Source organism: Bolinopsis microptera, chromosome 2 (genome assembly GCF_026151205.1).
Source record: "Bolinopsis microptera isolate Bmic1 chromosome 2, MBARI_Bmic_1.0, whole genome shotgun sequence".
Taxonomy (NCBI): Eukaryota; Metazoa; Ctenophora; class Tentaculata; order Lobata; family Bolinopsidae; genus Bolinopsis; species Bolinopsis microptera.
Window position 1 is genome coordinate 21,858,590 of NC_087073.1, and position 17,270 is coordinate 21,875,859.

The window sequence follows — 17,270 nt, forward strand, 5'->3', positions numbered from 1 at the left end:
AGAATGAGTACGGGAGTAACAGGAATATTGCAGGTTGAGAATGAGTACGGGAGTAACAGGAATATTGCAGGTTGAGAATGAGTACGGGAGTAACAGGAATATTGCAGGTTGAGAATGAGTACGGGAGTAACAGGAATATTGCAGGTTGAGAATGAGTTCGGGAGTAACAGGAATATTGCAGGTTGAGAATGAGTACGGGAGTAACAGGAATATTGCAGGTTGAGAATGAGTACGGGAGTAACAGGAATATTGCAGGTTGAGAATGAGTACGGGAGTAACAGGAATATTGCAGGTTGAGAATGAGTACGGGAGTAACAGGAATATTGCAGGTTGAGAATGAGTACGGGAGTAACAGGAATATTGCAGGTTGAGAATGAGTACGGGAGTAACAGGAATATTGCAGGTTGAGAATGAGTACGGGAGTAACAGGAATATTGCAGGTTGAGAATGAGTACGGGAGTAACAGGAATATTGCAGGTTGAGAATGAGTACGGGAGTAACAGGAATATTGCAGGTTGAGAATGAGTACGGGAGTAACAGGAATATTGCAGGTTGAGAATGAGTACGGGAGTAACAGAATATTGCAGGTTGAGAATGAGTACGGGAGTAACAGGAATATTGCAGGTTGAGAATGAGTACGGGAGTAACAGGAATATTGCAGGTTGAGAATGAGTACGGGAGTAACAGGAATATTGCAGGTTGAGAATGAGTACGGGAGTAACAGGAATATTGCAGGTTGAGAATGAGTACGGGAGTAACAGGAATATTGCAGGTTGAGAATGAGTACGGGAGTAACAGGAATATTGCAGGTTGAGAATGAGTACGGGAGTAACAGGAATATTGCAGGTTGAGAATGAGTACGGGAGTAACAGGAATATTGCAGGTTGAGAATGAGTACGGGAGTAACAGGAATATTGCAGGTTGAGAATGAGTACGGGAGTAACAGGAATATTGCAGGTTGAGAATGAGTACGGGAGTAACAGGAATATTGCAGGTTGAGAATGAGTACGGGAGTAACAGGAATATTGCAGGTTGAGAATGAGTACGGGAGTAACAGAATATTGCAGGTTGAGAATGAGTACGGGAGTAACAGGAATATTGCAGGTTGAGAATGAGTACGGGAGTAACAGGAATATTGCAGGTTGAGAATGAGTACGGGAGTAACAAGAATATTGCAGGTTGAGAATGAGTACGGGAGTAACAGGAATATTGCAGGTTGAGAATGAGTACGGGAGTAACAGGAATATTGCAGGTTGAGAATGAGTACGGGAGTAACAGGAATATTGCAGGTTGAGAATGAGTACGGGAGTAACAAGAATATTGCAGGTTGAGAATGAGTACGGGAGTAACAGGAATATTGCAGGTTGAGAATGAGTACGGGAGTAACAGGAATATTGCAGGTTGAGAATGAGTACGGGAGTAACATGAATATTGCAGGTTGAGAATGAGTACGGGAGTAACAGGAATATTGCAGGTTGAGAATGAGTACGGGAGTAACAGGAATATTGCAGGTTGAGAATGAGTTCGGGAGTAACAAGAATATTGCAGGTTGAGAATGAGTACGGGAGTAACAGAATATTGCAGGTTGAGAATGAGTACGGGAGTAACAGGAATATTGCAGGTTGAGAATGAGTACGGGAGTAACAGGAATATTGCAGGTTGAGAATGAGTACGGGAGTAACAGAAATATTGCAGGTTGAGAATGAGTTCGGGAGTAACAGGAATATTGCAGGTTGAGAATGAGTACGGGAGTAACAGGAATATTGTAGGTTGAGAATGATTACGCGAGTAACAGGAATATTGCAGGCTGAGAATGAGTACAGGAGTAACAGGAATATTGTAGGTTGAGAATGATTACGCGAGTAACAGGAATATTGCAGGTTGAGAATGAGTTCGGGAGTAACAGGAATATTGCAGGTTGAGAATGAGTAGGGGAGTAACAGAAATATTGCAGGTTGAGAATGATTACGGGAGTAACAGGAATATTGAAGGTTGAGAATGAGTACGCGAGTAACAGGAATATTGCAGGTTGAAAATGAGTACGGGAGTAACAAACCCTGCGATGCAGGTCACTTTGACTACATGACCCAGTTGAGAGACATCTACAGAGAACACCTGGGTGAAGAGATAGTCCTGCTCACCGTGGACGGAGATAGGTATACATTATACATTATACATTATACATTATACATTATACATTATACATTATACATTATACACGATACACTATACATAATAGGTTCAGGTACATTGTATTATACTGGTTTATGATGTCCACTAATTTCAGCTACAAGCTGGCTCAGTGTGGTAATATAGAGGGGCTTTACTCCACACTTAACTTCGGGTCAGGAGGTAATATTACCAGCAAGTTCCTGGTACAGAGGAAACAGGAACCCAGAGGTCCTTTTGTGTGCAGCGCCTTCTTCAGCGGCTGGCTCGATCATTGGGGGCACAAGTTTGCTAAGGTAATTACCTTCATTGTTGTTAATAGTAGCAATATTACTAATAGTCTTTTAACACGCACGCAGTTTTTGTATATTATTAGTATATTTAATATGTATATTATTAGTATATTTAATATATTGTAAGTATATAATATAGTATATATATATTGTAGTTTAACCGTCTCTCCTGCAGACAGGAGCAGAACACCTCGCACAGGGGTTACAGAACCTACTGGAGTTTAACGGGAAAACAGCCAGTGTCAGCATGTACATGTTCCACGGGGGCACCAACTTCGCTTACATGCAGGTTACCAAGGTTACTTATAGGTTACTATGGTTACTTATAGGTTACCAAGGTTACATACAAGAGTTACAAGAGTTGCAAGAGTTGCAAGATTTACAAGAGTTACAATAGTTACAAGAGTTACAAAAGTTATATTTCTAGTCGATGTGCACTGATCCGTAGTGTTGTGATACTCCCGCGGTCTGCGTATTTACTGGCGCTATTTAGCGTGAGGGCCCGTTAACACTAGGTTTAGGTAACACTAGGTTTAGGTAACACTAGGTTTAGGTAACACTAGGTTTAGGTAACACTAGGTTTAGGTAACACTAGGTTTAGGTAACACTAGGTTTAGGTAACACTAGGTTTAGGTAACACTAGGTTTAGGTAACACTAGGTTTAGGTAACACTAGGTTTAGGTAACACTAGGTTTAGGTAACACTAGGTTTAGGTAACACTAGGTTTAGGTAACACTAGGTTTAGGTAACACTAGGTTTAGGTAACACTAGGTTTAGGTAACACTAGGTTTAGGTAACACTAGGTTTAGGTAACACTAGGTTTAGGTAACACTAGGTTTAGGTAACACTAGGTTTAGGTAACACTAGGTTTAGGTAACACTAGGTTTAGGTAACACTAGGTTTAGGTAACACTAGGTTTAGGTAACACTAGCATTCTTTGCAGAAGTTGGAGTTCAAGCCACGATAAAAATCTAATTTCTGACAATATTAGTTGGATAAGTGTTGATACATTCTCTGAACCGAGATTTTAAACTAAAGGCTATGGAGATCAATGGGTAGCGGCCTGGTGTGTTATCCATAATGTGATCCACTTGTTCTAATAGCATGTTAGGTGTGTACTTATCCCAACATCTCCTCTGAGAACCCCTCTACAAACATCGGCGTAGGGGAAGACTACACCATACCTATGTAGACATTCTGGACCTTTACTGATAGTTGAAATTCGACATATGACGTCATCTAGCGTCATCTAGCGTCATCTAGCGTGAAATATCGCCAGATGATGATAGATGACGCTAGATGACGCTAGATGACGCTAGATGACGCCAATTAGCGACATTGTCGCTAAGTGCATGGCACCTTTCGAATGTCGCTATCTAGCGCTATCTAGCGCTATCTAGCGCTATCTAGCGCTACATGACGCTATATGACGCTAGATGACGCTAGATGACGCTATATGACGCTAGATGACGCTAAGCACGCAGCACTGACGCCAGGCGACAGATAGCGCTATTTTCATAAAAATTCTAGGGACGACATCTAGCGTCATCTAGCGTCATATGTTGCCGCGACATCTGACGCTATCTGACGCCATCTAGCGACATCTGACGACATCTGACGACATCTGACGCGACGACATCTGACGCAGGCGACATCAAGCGCTGGATAGCGGGATAAGTCAGTTTACGACAGTTCACGCTATCTAGCGCTATATAGCGTCATGTAGCGCTAGATAGCGCTAGATAGCGCTAGATAGCGCTAGATAGCGACATTCGAAAGGTGCCGTGCACTTAGCGACAATGTCGCTAATTGGCGTCATCTAGCGTCATCTAGCGTCATCTAGCGTCATCTATCATCATCTGGCGATATTTCACGCTAGATGACGCTAGATGACGCTAGATGACGTCATATGTCGAATTTCAACTATCAGTAAAGGTCCGACATTCTGCGGAGGAACACGGGGTTTGACGACAGCAAAGAGACAAACAACCTCAGGATAGAGAGAAAAATCATTTTTGCTCGGAAATCGAAGCCGCCCTAAGTCGTGTCAGCTGACGAAATATACATATATTGCAAAATACAATTTTAATATATTGCTAGCACTGGTTAGCTGACGAATCATATTGCAAAGTCCTATTTAGACATTTTGCGCTACTTAGCGCTAACTTACGCTAACTTGCGCTAACTGACAACAGCGCTAGCTATCGAATATCACAAACTCTTCAAACTATCGGGTGCGAGAATTTCGCACAAATAGCACATAGCGCTATTTAGATTATCGCAAATAAAACAAATAATAAAATGAGAGTTTTTCAGAAGCAAGCTGCTGCTTTATGTGCCGTACAGAATCTTCAGTTACCATAGTTGTGCTTGCCAGGACTCCGTTCAAGTCTCCGTTAATAGTTAGTTTAGTGTGCATAGAAAATCAGCAGGTTAATTTAAACTGTTCAAAGAGCGTGTTGCTTCTTAAGGCTACAGCTTTAGAACAAAAAGAGAAAATCATTATATCATTCTAGGACATTTTTAAAGAACACGTGTGCCAAGTTTTAAACTGTTAAAAAAGAGTTTTTAAACACAGTTCTATTTGAAGGATAATTTTCAGTAAATTAGGAAGCCTATACTTAATTAAGAAAAGGAAACTAACTGTAAGATTTAACTCTGCAAATAAAGATGCAGGGCGCAGGCGGAGGAAGTTTAAATATGAAGTAATGTGGCATAAATTATACATGAGCATAAAAACAAGTAAACAATAATATACAAGGCTAGTATAGGTCACTCCCGGTGTTGGGATGGTCTGAGGTGCTTATCTCCTTTTCATTAACCCTAAGCCACTCTGTGTTGAGGCACTATACTGGTATACTAGCTGTAGGGGGGGTTAGCCCTACGAGCCAGGGAGTCTGTATCACCAGCCGAAGCTGTACCAAATCACAGCTTTGTAACTGGCCGACTTGAATCCGACCGGATTTCTGCCTGGGAGGCGATCGATAGTTTTACCACTACACCACCCGGCCGACATCTATAGCCTAATTAATCTTATGGTTCAGGGAAGAAAAGGAGACTAGAAAGTAGAATAACGCCACCACTACAGACACCCCCCTCTCCTAATTAATGTATTGGTTCAGGGAGGAAGAGGAGATTGGAATAACGCCACCACTACAGACTACCCCCCCTCCTAATTAATGTATTGGTTCAGGGAGGAAGAGGAGACTGGAATAACGCCACCACTACAGACTACCCCCCTCCTAATTAATGTAATGGTTCAGGGAGGAAGAGGAGACTGGAATAACGCCATCACTACAGAACCCCCCCTCCTAATTAATGTAATGGTTCAGGGAGGAAGAGGAGACTGGAATAACGCCACCACTACAGACTACCCCCCCCCCCCCTCCTAATTAATGTAATGGTTCAGGGAGGAAGAGGAGACTGGAATAACGCCACCACTACAGAACCCCCCCTCCTGATTAATGTAATGGTTCAGGGAGGAAGAGGAGACTGGAATAACGCCACCACTACAGACTACCCCCCCCCCCTCCTAATTAATGTAATGGTTCAGGGAGGAAGAGGAGACTGGAATAACGCCATCACTACAGAACCCCCCCTCATAATTAATGTAATAGTCCAGGGAGGAAGAGGAGATTGGAATAACGCCACCACTACAGACTACCCCCCCTCCTAATTAATGTAATGGTTCAGGGAGGAAGAGGAGACTGGAATAACGCCACCACTACAGACTACCCCCCCCCCCCCCTCCTAATTAATGTAATGGTTCAGGGAGGAAGAGGAGACTGGAATAACGCCACCACTACAGACTACCCCCGACTGTGGGGTAAGATGACTAGTTATGACTACGACGCACCCCTCTCAGAAGCCGGGGACACTACTTGGAAATATCAGCTCCTGCGCCAAGTCATCGGGTATAATCACTTCCTCTTAAGTCTTAACATTATCACAATTTAAATGAGGAGATTTACGTTATTTAAGAGAAAGTAAGAACAAGTTAGTAAGTTTAAGTAAGTAAGAACATATGATTATTAAGTGTCCTGCTCCTAGCAGGATGTTTATTAGAAAACACAATTACAGAAACTGAAAAATACAAACTTTTATTATATAAAGTTACATCACAAGAATTTTTACATAGGAAGTCATCAGAAAAAAAGACCGTAGAACAATGAAAAGTTCTGAAATACACTTCACTTAGATTCCTTACATAAATAAAAACAGTTTATAGAGGAATGCTGGGCCGTTATTCCCCCGGAAATTGTTAACTTGCCAGCAAATAATCATGAGACAAACATTAATCTTATTATAATTTGTGCAAGGCAAGGAATTTGTGTAACCATAGTTGGACAAATTCTTTGAAATGTGTATCAGAGGAATCCCGAAAAGCAGATCCTGCAGATCCTATATCAGGTCACCTATATCAGGTCACCTATATACCTGTATATAATAGATAGGTACCTATTACCGATAGATAATACAATTACGAAGTCTAGCTTTGTGTTCAATACCTGTTTAGGTCTACAACAGCCGCGTAACGTTGCCTGTTGCCGAAAAAGCGCCCCCCTGTTGGCGCCCCCTCCCCATTTGGCGCAGATTTGCTAGTACCTCAGTTAAGTTTTCCAAAATTGTCCCACATTCAAACCCCCCACCCCCCGCACAGCGGGGTCAGCAGGCCCCTCGTTACGCCACTAGTCTACAAACCCTTGTGATAACATGACATAATCGGGTAGAGAATTTCCTGCTTCTAGTCATATCATTACTATTACATGTATTAGATCATTGCTTATAATTCATAAGTCCTCAACGAAATCCCTACGATTTCTTTTGAACAAGAAATGCGGCCGCTACCTGGCTCACCGATTAGGTAAGTAAATCCGGCCGCTACCTGGCTCGCGGCCAAGGTAGGTAAATCCGGCCGCTACCTGGCTCACCAAGGTAAGTAAATCTGGCTGCTACCTGGCTCACCAAGGTAGGTAAATCCGGCCGCTACCTGGCTCACCAAGGTAAGTAAATCCGGCCGCTACCTGGCTCACCAAGGTAATTGTAAATCCGGCCGCTACCTTGCTCGCGGCCAAGGTAATTGTAAATCTGGCCGCTACCTGGCTCGCGGCCAAGGTAAGTAAATCTGGCTGCTACCTGGCTCGCGGCCAAGGTAAGTAAATCTGGCTGCTACCTGGCTCGCGGCCAAGGTAATTGTAAATCCGGCCGCTACCTGGCTCGCGGCCAAGGTAATTGTAAATCCTGCCGCTACCTGGCTCGCGGCCAAGGTAAGTAAATCCGGCTGCTACCTGGCTCGCGGCCAAGGTAAGTAAATCTTGCTGCTACCTGGCTCACCAAGGTAAGTAAATCCTGCCGCTACCTTGCTCACCAAGGTAATTGTAAATCCTGCCGCTACCTTGCTCACCAAGGTAATTGTAAATCTGGCTGCTACCTGGCTCACCAAGGTAAGTAAATCCTGCCGCTACCTTGCTCACCAAGGTAATTGTAAATCTTGCTGCTACCTGGCTCACCAAGGTAAGTAAATCCTGCCGCTACCTTGCTCACCAAGGTAATTGTAAATCCTGCCGCTACCTTGCTCACCAAGGTAATTGTAAATCTGGCTGCTACCTGGCTCACCAAGGTAAGTAAATCCTGCCGCTACCTTGCTCACCAAGGTAATTGTAAATCTGGCTGCTACCTGGCTCACCAAGGTAAGTAAATCCTGCCGCTACCTTGCTCACCAAGGTAAGTAAATCCGGCCGCTACCTGGCTCACCAAGGTAATTGTAAATCCTGCCGCTACCTTGCTCGCGGCCAAGGTAAGTAAATCCGGCCGCTACCTGTCTCGCGGCCAAGGTAATTCAAATTGTAAATCCGGCCGCTACCTGGCTCACCAAGGTAAGTAAATCCGGCCGCTACCTTGCTCACCAAGGTAAGTAAATCCGGCCGCTACCTTGCTCACCAAGGTAAGTAAATCCGGCCGCTACCTGGCTCACCAAGGTAAGTAAATCCGGCCGCTACCTGGCTCACCAAGGTAAGTAAATCCGGCCGCTACCTGGCTCACCAAGGTAAGTAAATCCGGCCGCTACCTTTTTTTTTTTTTTTAAGAGAGGCTGGGCCTGGTTGGCCCACGAGAGGATAGCATATGAATGCTTTGCCTACCTCTGGGGTATGGCAGTCCTGTGGGAGGATGCCAGTGGAATCAAGATGTGTAATCAAGGATGATGGTAAGTGTTGTGGGGTGTGTCATAGATAAACGCTTAAGTGGTGGTTGAGTGTGGAAGAGAGAGGCGAAATAAGACGGCGTTAAAGTAGTCGCTATGTTACACCTGTCTGGTCCAACTCCTCTGGCACCACTAAGCGTTTAGTGTGGTTTGTAAAGTTGACAATGGTGGAGATGTGTTGGTTGTCGAATATGTCATTGACAGAGAGGTAGTAGTCCCGGAAATATTGACCTCTTATTTGGGCAATAGCCGGGCACTGTCCGAGAAAGTGTGAGACAGTCTCCTCTTCGTCGCCGCATTTAGGACAAGCACTTGTGTCTGATTTGCGAATGGTGTGTAGGTGTTTGTTGAGGCCACAATGTCCCGTGATGAGGTGTACTGCAGTTCTATAATTTTGTCTGTTGTTACTGAGTGTAGTGTTGAGATTTTTGATGATGTTGATGTTTTTATGTCCAAGTGTCAGTTTAGTGTGTCTGGGACCATCAGTAATCCATGATTCTTGATTAAGTTTTGTGACTTTGCCGTTGATCAGGCGTTTGATGTAAGATTGTGGAATTGGGCAATTCAAAGTGGATTCACTGGTTGTACCATTTTTGGCCAGCTCGTCTGCTTTTTCATTACCCCACAATCCAATGTGTGCAGCTATCCATCTGATCTCTAAGGTGTTAGTGGATCCGAGTGTATTGAGGGTGTCGTAACAGTCTCTAGTAGTCCTACTCCTCGTTGAAGGTGAGGATATGGCTTGAATAGAGGAGAGACTGTCTGACCATATGATGATGTGTGTGTTTGTATAAGTTGATAGATATTTACAAGCTTCGATGATGGCAGTGAGTTCTGTTTGATAAACGGTGCAATAATCGGGAAGCTTGAATGATCTTTCATCTAGTGTAGTGTTGTTGTTGTCTGTGGTGATAATATAACCAGCCCCGCTACCTGAGTCTGTGCGTGACCCGTCTGTGTAGCAGGTGATGGTTTCACTGGGGATGTTGTCGATGGTGTTTTGGAGTGAGCCTCTATATCCAATGTTGTCAGCTCCAGGAGTGGTGACCGTGAAGCGTCGTTCAAGCATCATGGTTGGTATAGATAGGTCTCTCTCTGCTTTGGGTGGTATGTTGAGATCTACCATGAATTGTTTGTTGATAGTGGTGTGAGTTGTGATGGTACCTTTTCTGGGGGCGATAGTTTCGAGGGTTAGGCTTCCATAAGCTTGAAGCCTGGCTGTGCCCTTTGCTGCTTCACCTCTCAGGAAAAGTATGATATCTGGAGTGTTAGTGAGGTGGTTCAGTGCGATGAAGGGAGTACTAGGCATGGCACCAGACATCATTCTCAATGCCAATGCCTGAACTCGTTTGAACTTCCTCGCGTTGGTGTCTGTTTGGGTTGCTCTAATCCATATACTACAGCAGTATGATAGAATAGGTCTGATGACAGCGGTGTACATCCATTTGCATGTTTTTGGGCTCATACCCCAAGTGGGGCCGACAGCTCTTCTACATTGCATAAGGGATGCCGTAGCTTTTTTGGTGGTATTGGTGATATGTTCATTGAAATTGAGCTTGCTGTCGAGGGTCACTCCTAGGAATTTGGCAGATTTGGATAGACCTATAGTGGTGTTACCCACCACCACAGGTCTTAGTGTCCATTTCTTATTCCAGGTAAACATGACTATTTGTGTTTTGAGTGCGCTTATGGATAGATCTTTGGTTTGGCACCATTTTTCTATTGTGTTGATGGTTTTGCGTGTTCTGTTCCAGATGATGTCTAAATCATTCCCCTCCGCTAGAGAGAGCAGATCGTCTGCAAAAGCTTGCAGATAACCTGGTATGTCTCTTGCGGTGTAGGCCAGGAGATCATCGACTACCAGGTTCCAGAGGAAAGGGGAAAGGATGCCACCTTGAGGGCACCCTCTCCGGATCCGAACCCTTGTCGACTTATCCTTGTGATTTAATGTGATGAATCTGTTAGTTACCATGTTGATAATCCATTGTGCTGTGGCCAGATCCACTTTCGTGGTCTTGATAGCGTCAGAAATAGCCTTGAAAGAGACATTATCAAAAGCTCCCTCTATATCTAGAAAGACGCCTAGGACATATCCCTTCTTAGCTATCCTGCGCTCGATGGTGTGAGTAACTTTATGAAGGGCTGCTTCGGTTGAACATCCTTTCTTAAAGCCAAATTGTCGTTTGTTGATGTCTTTAGCGATATTAAGGTCGTGTTGCATATGCCACAGTATCACCTTCTCCTGTAGTTTTAACATCACTGGAGAAAGGGTGATAGTGCGAAATGACTTTGGTTGGTTGTAGTCAGTTTTTCCAGGCTTTGGGAGAAAGATTCCAAGGGATTCTTTCCACAAAGTTGGAATGTGTTGGGTTTCATGATTTTTTGTCATAATGGTTCTGGTGATGTCTTTGATGTGTGTCCAAGCTTTCTGTATGATGATAGGTTTGAGGGTGTCGGGTCCAGCAGCTTTCAACGGATCGAAGGATTTAAGAGCCTCCTCGATTCTGTCTGGGCTGTAGATGGTATTGAGTAAGGTGGTGGTGATTGGTAGAGGACCAGGTGGAGGCACTGGCGGATCAGTGACACTATCCTTGAAGTGGGTTCGTGTCATGACCTCCAATGTCTCCTCTGCATTTTTGGTGATGTCTCCGTTTGGTTTGTAAACGGCTTCTAGTGTATGTTTGTTGTCGTTACAGGATTTCAGAATCTTATTCATCCTTCCGGATTCCTTAACAGACTCTGTTTCCTGACAAAAAGTTCTCCAGGCATTACGCTGGGAGTTGGTTATAAGTCTGTTGTATTGTTTGTTGCTCTCTCTAAGAGCGAGCCACAGGGCATCAGTCTTCTTTTTGCGGGCAGTAATCAGTTTTTGTCTTATTCCCCTCTGTGCTTCCTCTACTTCTTGAGTTAGCCAGGGGGGTTTGCGGACGGAACTTGAGATGTAAGTAATGGGGCATGCCTCCTCGAAGGCTTCCTTTAGTGCAGTATTGATTATGTCTATTTTGTGATCAATTTCAGTCGTAGTGTTGATTTGTGTGTTGTTAAGGTTGGGGTTATTCGATAGGATCTCATCAAATCTGTCCCAGTCAGTGTTTTTGACTAGTCGGATCTGTTTGGGTTCCTTCTTTGGCCCTGTAGTTATATCGAACATAATATAGCGATGGTCAGAGTTGGAGTAAAGGTCACTAACATGCCAGTTACTAATGAGATCTCCTCCCAACTGGTTTGTTATTGTGAGATCGATAATTGAGTTGTGGCCTCGAGAGTTGAGGAAGGTTGGGGATGATCCTTTGTTGGCACATGACAGCCCTAGGGAGGAGAGAAAGTCAAGAAGCTCCTCTCCCCTTTTATTGCATGCCTTGTTCCCCCAAAGGGTGTGGTGGGAATTGGTGTCCGACCCTATAATGAGCGGGATGTTGTTATCATTTGCGTATTTTGCTAGAGGTGATGTTTCTTGTGGCGGTACCGGCCCATTTATATCCATGTACGAAGCTGCCAGAATGAGTTCTGTCGAGCTGAGTTGGATTTTAATGGCCACTTGATCGGGTGTTGTGAATTGTGTAAGTTCCCAACATTTTACTGTCAGGTTTTTGTGCAGTACAATAGCGGCACGGGGTCTTTTATCCCCGACCTTGTAGTAATATTGGGTGAGATCCTTATTGATGGGTGGTATTAGGCCGCTACCTTGCTCACCAAGGTAAGTAAATCCGGCCGCTACCTGGCTCACCAAGGTAAGTAAATCCGGCCGCTAACTGGCTCACCAAGGTAAGTAAATCCGGCCGCTACCTTGCTCACCAAGGTAAGTAAATCCGGCCGCTACCTTGCTCACCAAGGTAAGTAAATCCGGCCGCTACCTGGCTCACCAAGGTAAGTAAATCCGGCCGCTACCTTGCTCACCAAGGTAAGTAAATCCGGCCGGTACCTGGCTCACCAAGGTAAGTAAATCCGGCCGCTACCTGGCTCACCAAGGTAAGTAAATCCGGCCGCTACCTTGCTCACCAAGGTAAGTAAATCCGGCCGCTACCTGGCTCACCAAGGTAAGTAAATCCGGCCGCTACCTGGCTCACCAAGGTAATTGTAAATCTGGCCGCTACCTTGCTCACCAAGGTAAGTAAATCCGGCCGCTACCTGGCTCACCAAGGTAAGTAAATCCGGCCGCTACCTTGCTCACCAAGGTAAGTAAATCCGGCCGCTACCTGGCTCACCAAGGTAAGTAAATTCGGCCGCTACCTGGCTCACCAAGGTAAGTAAATCCGGCCGCTACCTTGCTCACCAAGGTAAGTAAATCCGGCCGCTACCTGGCTCATAAAGGTAAGTAAATCCGGCCGCTACCTGGCTCACCAAGGTAATTGTAAATCTGGCCGCTACCTTGCTCACCAAGGTAAGTAAATCCGGCCGCTACCTGGCTCACCAAGGTAAGTAAATCCGGCCGCTACCTTGCTCACCAAGGTAAGTAAATCCGGCCGCTACCTTGCTCACCAAGGTAATTGTAAATCTGGCCGCTACCTGGCTCACCAAGGTAAGTAAATCCGGCCGCTACCTGGCTCACCAAGGTAATTGTAAATCCTGCCGCTACCTTGCTCACCAAGGTAAGTAAATCCGGCCGCTACCTTGCTCACCAAGGTAATTGTAAATCTTGCCGCTACCTGGCTCACCAAGGTAAGTAAATCCGGCCGCTACCTTGCTCACCAAGGTAAGTAAATCCGGCCGCTACCTGGCTCACCAAGGTAAGTAAATCCGGCCGCTACCTGGCTCACCAAGGTAATTGTAAATCTGGCCGCTACCTTGCTCACCAAGGTAAGTAAATCCGGCCGCTACCTGGCTCACCAAGGTAAGTAAATCCGGCCGCTACCTTGCTCACCAAGGTAAGTAAATCCGGCCGCTACCTTGCTCACCAAGGTAATTGTAAATCTGGCCGCTACCTGGCTCACCAAGGTAAGTAAATCCGGCCGCTACCTGGCTCACCAAGGTAATTGTAAATCCGGCCGCTACCTGGCTCGCGGCCAAGGTAAGTAAATCCGGCCGCTACCTGGCTCGCGGCCAAGGTAATTCAAATTGTAAATCCGGCCGCTACCTTGCTCACCAAGGTAAGTAAATCCGGCCGCTACCTTGCTCACCAAGGTAAGTAAATCCGGCCGCTACCTGGCTCACCAAGGTAAGTAAATCCGGCCGCTACCTGGCTCACCAAGGTAAGTAAATCCGGCCGCTACCTGGCTCACCAAGGTAAGTAAATCCGGCCGCTACCTTGCTCACCAAGGTAAGTAAATCCGGCCGCTACCTGGCTCACCAAGGTAAGTAAATCCGGCCGCTACCTGGCTCACCAAGGTAAGTAAATCCGGCCGCTACCTTGCTCACCAAGGTAAGTAAATCCGGCCGCTACCTTGCTCACCAAGGTAAGTAAATCCGGCTGCTACCTGGCTCACCAAGGTAAGTAAATCCGGCCGCTACCTGGCTCACCAAGGTAAGTAAATCCGGCCGCTACCTGGCTCACCAAGGTAAGTAAATCCGGCCGCTACCTGGCTCACCAAGGTAAGTAAATCCGGCCGCTACCTTGCTCACCAAGGTAAGTAAATCCGGCCGCTACCTGGCTCACCAAGGTAAGTAAATCCGGCCGCTACCTGGCTCACCAAGGTAATTGTAAATCTGGCCGCTACCTTGCTCACCAAGGTAAGTAAATCCGGCCGCTACCTGGCTCACCAAGGTAAGTAAATCCGGCCGCTACCTGGCTCACCAAGGTAAGTAAATCCGGCCGCTACCTGGCTCACCAAGGTAAGTAAATCCGGCCGCTACCTTGCTCACCAAGGTAAGTAAATCCGTCCGCTACCTGGCTCACCAAGGTAAGTAAATCCGGCCGCTACCTGGCTCACCAAGGTAATTGTAAATCTGGCCGCTACCTTGCTCACCAAGGTAAGTAAATCCGGCCGCTACCTGGCTCACCAAGGTAAGTAAATCCGGCCGCTACCTTGCTCACCAAGGTAAGTAAATCCGGCCGCTACCTTGCTCACCAAGGTAATTGTAAATCTGGCCGCTACCTGGCTCACCAAGGTAAGTAAATCTGGCCGCTACCTTGCTCACCAAGGTAATTGTAAATCTGGCCGCTACCTGGCTCACCAAGGTAAGTAAATCCGGCCGCTACCTGGCTCGCGGCCAAGGTAATTGTAAATTTGGCCGCTACCTGGCTCACCAAGGTAATTGTAAATCCGACCGCTACCTTGCTCACCAAGGTAAGTAAATCTGGCTGCTACCTGGCTCACCAAGGTAAGTAAATCCTGCCGCTACCTTGCTCACCAAGGTAAGTAAATCCTGCCGCTACCTTGCTCACCAAGGTAAGTAAATCCGGCCGCTACCTGGCTCACCAAGGTAAGTAAATCCGGCCGCTACCTTGCTCACCAAGGTAAGTAAATCCGGCCGCTACCTTGCTCACCAAGGTAAGTAAATCCTGCCGCTACCTTGCTCACCAAGGTAAGTAAATCCGGCCGCTACCTGGCTCACAAGGTAATTGTAAATCTGGCCGCTACCTTGCTCACCAAGGTAATTGTAAATCTGGCCGCTACCTGGCTCACAAGGTAAGTAAATCCGGCCGCTTTCCTTGCTCACCAAGGTAATTGTAATCCGGCTGCTACCTGGCTCACCAAGGTAAGTAAATCCGGCGTACCTGGCCGCGGCCAAGGTAACTGTAAATCCGGCGCTCCCGGGTACCAAGGTAATTGTAAACCCGGGCCCGTCCCTGGCTCGCGGCAAGGTAATTGTAAATCGGGCCGTCCGGCTCGGGGCCAAGGTAAGAAAAATTGGCTGTACCTGGCTCGCGCCAAAGGTAAGAAATGGGCCCGTACCTGGCTCGCGGCAGGAAATTTGTAAACGGCCGCTCCCGGCTCGCGGCCAAGGTAAGTAAATTGGGCTGTACCGGCTCCCAAAGGTAAGTAAACCCGGGCCGCTACCTGGCTCGCGGCCAAGGTAATTGTAAATCCGGCCGCTACCTGGCTCACCAAGGTAATTGTAAATCCGGCGCTACCTTGCTCACCAAGGTAAGTAAATCCGGCCGCTACCTGGCTCGCGGCCAAGGTAATTGTAAATCCGGCGCTACCTGGCTCACCAAGGTAATTGTAAATCCGGCCGCTACCTGGCTCACCAAGGTAAGTAAATCCGGCCGCTACCTGGCTCGCGGCCAAGGTAATTGTAAATCCGGCCGCTACCTGGCTCGCGGCCAAGGTAATTCAAATTGTAAGTCCGGCCGCTACCTGGCTCGCAGCCAAGGTAATTCAAATTGTAAATCCGGCCGCTACCTGGCTCGCGGCCAAGGTAGGTAAATCTGGCCGCTACCTGGCTCGCGGCCAAGGTAATTGTAAATCCGGCCGCTACCTGGCTCGCGGCCAAGGTAATTCAAATTGTAAATTTGGCCGCTACCTGGCTCGCGGCCAAGGTAAGTAAATCCGGCCGCTACCTGGCTCGCGGCCAAGGTAATTGTAAATCCGGCCGCTACCTGGCTCGCGGCCAAGGTAATTGTAAATCCGGCCGCTACCTGGCCGCTACCTGGCTCGCCAAGGTACCAGTAAATCCAGCCACTTTTCTTTTGTGGATGGCCGCTTTATTTCCAGATCCGTGATGGCGTATTTTATCATATATTATGACGCAGTGAAATTATCGGACTATTCCGTTACAAATTGAACTGGTAATACTGCACCTCAGATCAATAAAATGTGATTAATTAATGTACAACATTAACTAGACTTAAGGGGGGGGGGGGGGGGGGGGGGGGGGGGGGTCACCCTGATTTTTTTGTGAAACTTGGTTTCGAGATAGCAGTTGACCAACAAACTAGGACCAGTGACCAAACTTTTGAGGGGGTCCCTGACCCCAACCGCCAAACGGTGCCTGCGGGGCAGCCACGCTGGTCCAAATTAGGCCCAATTTAGCCAAATACCGTGAACATGCCCAAAATCCAGAGTTTAGGTGCTCTACTTGTAGCTAGTGGTCCCCTGAACTCGTATATGAATTTCCATCAAGATTGGACAAAAAATGACTGAGTTATGAGCAAAAAACCATATGACCATATTTGGGCATACGCATCAAATTTGATCGATTTTGGCCCATATATTAGTCAAATATCAATATTTTTGAACGAAACCAACTTTATATGGAAGGTAAGCATATACTATATACTACACATTCTCTATGATTATCAGCTCAGTATCTACCTAACTGTGGGTTCTGTGTTCAAATAATCGCAAAAAAGGAACAAAATTGCCCATATCTCAGTTCGCGATATTTGCAAAACTGATTTCGCTCAAAACAATAGAACTCAATAGGGTTTCAATATTTTTACATGAAATTTTCAGAATCAACGTACAATCGCATTTCAACCTTAAGTTTTGGGACAGAATTTTGAGTTAGGCCTTTAAAAAAATTTGGCGGCCAAATTCTGAATTTCGCATTGCGAATTTTGGAATTTGGCCGCCCCCCTTAAGTAAAAGTCTATATAATAGAATATAGAAAACAAAATAGCCTACTACTACTATGAAAGCTTAATAACAAACTGTGAAAGAGTGGTTAACGTAAATAAAACTATTCCGACACAACCAAAGAAATAGCTCTCGCAAAAGGTAACA

At 46.0% G+C, this 17,270-nt stretch overlaps 1 protein-coding gene across 1 annotated transcript in view; it reads left to right on the forward strand.

The window, feature by feature from the left end:
- Positions 1–17,270, forward strand: part of LOC134811916 (beta-galactosidase-like) — a 63,577-nt gene that overhangs the window by 28,874 nt on the left and 17,433 nt on the right. The window contains exons 5-8 of the mRNA XM_063819070.1: positions 2,029–2,156; positions 2,288–2,465; positions 2,638–2,751; positions 6,234–6,376. Coding sequence (XP_063675140.1) covers positions 2,029–2,156; positions 2,288–2,465; positions 2,638–2,751; positions 6,234–6,376 — 563 coding nt within the window. The remainder of the gene's footprint in view (positions 1–2,028; positions 2,157–2,287; positions 2,466–2,637; positions 2,752–6,233; positions 6,377–17,270) is intronic.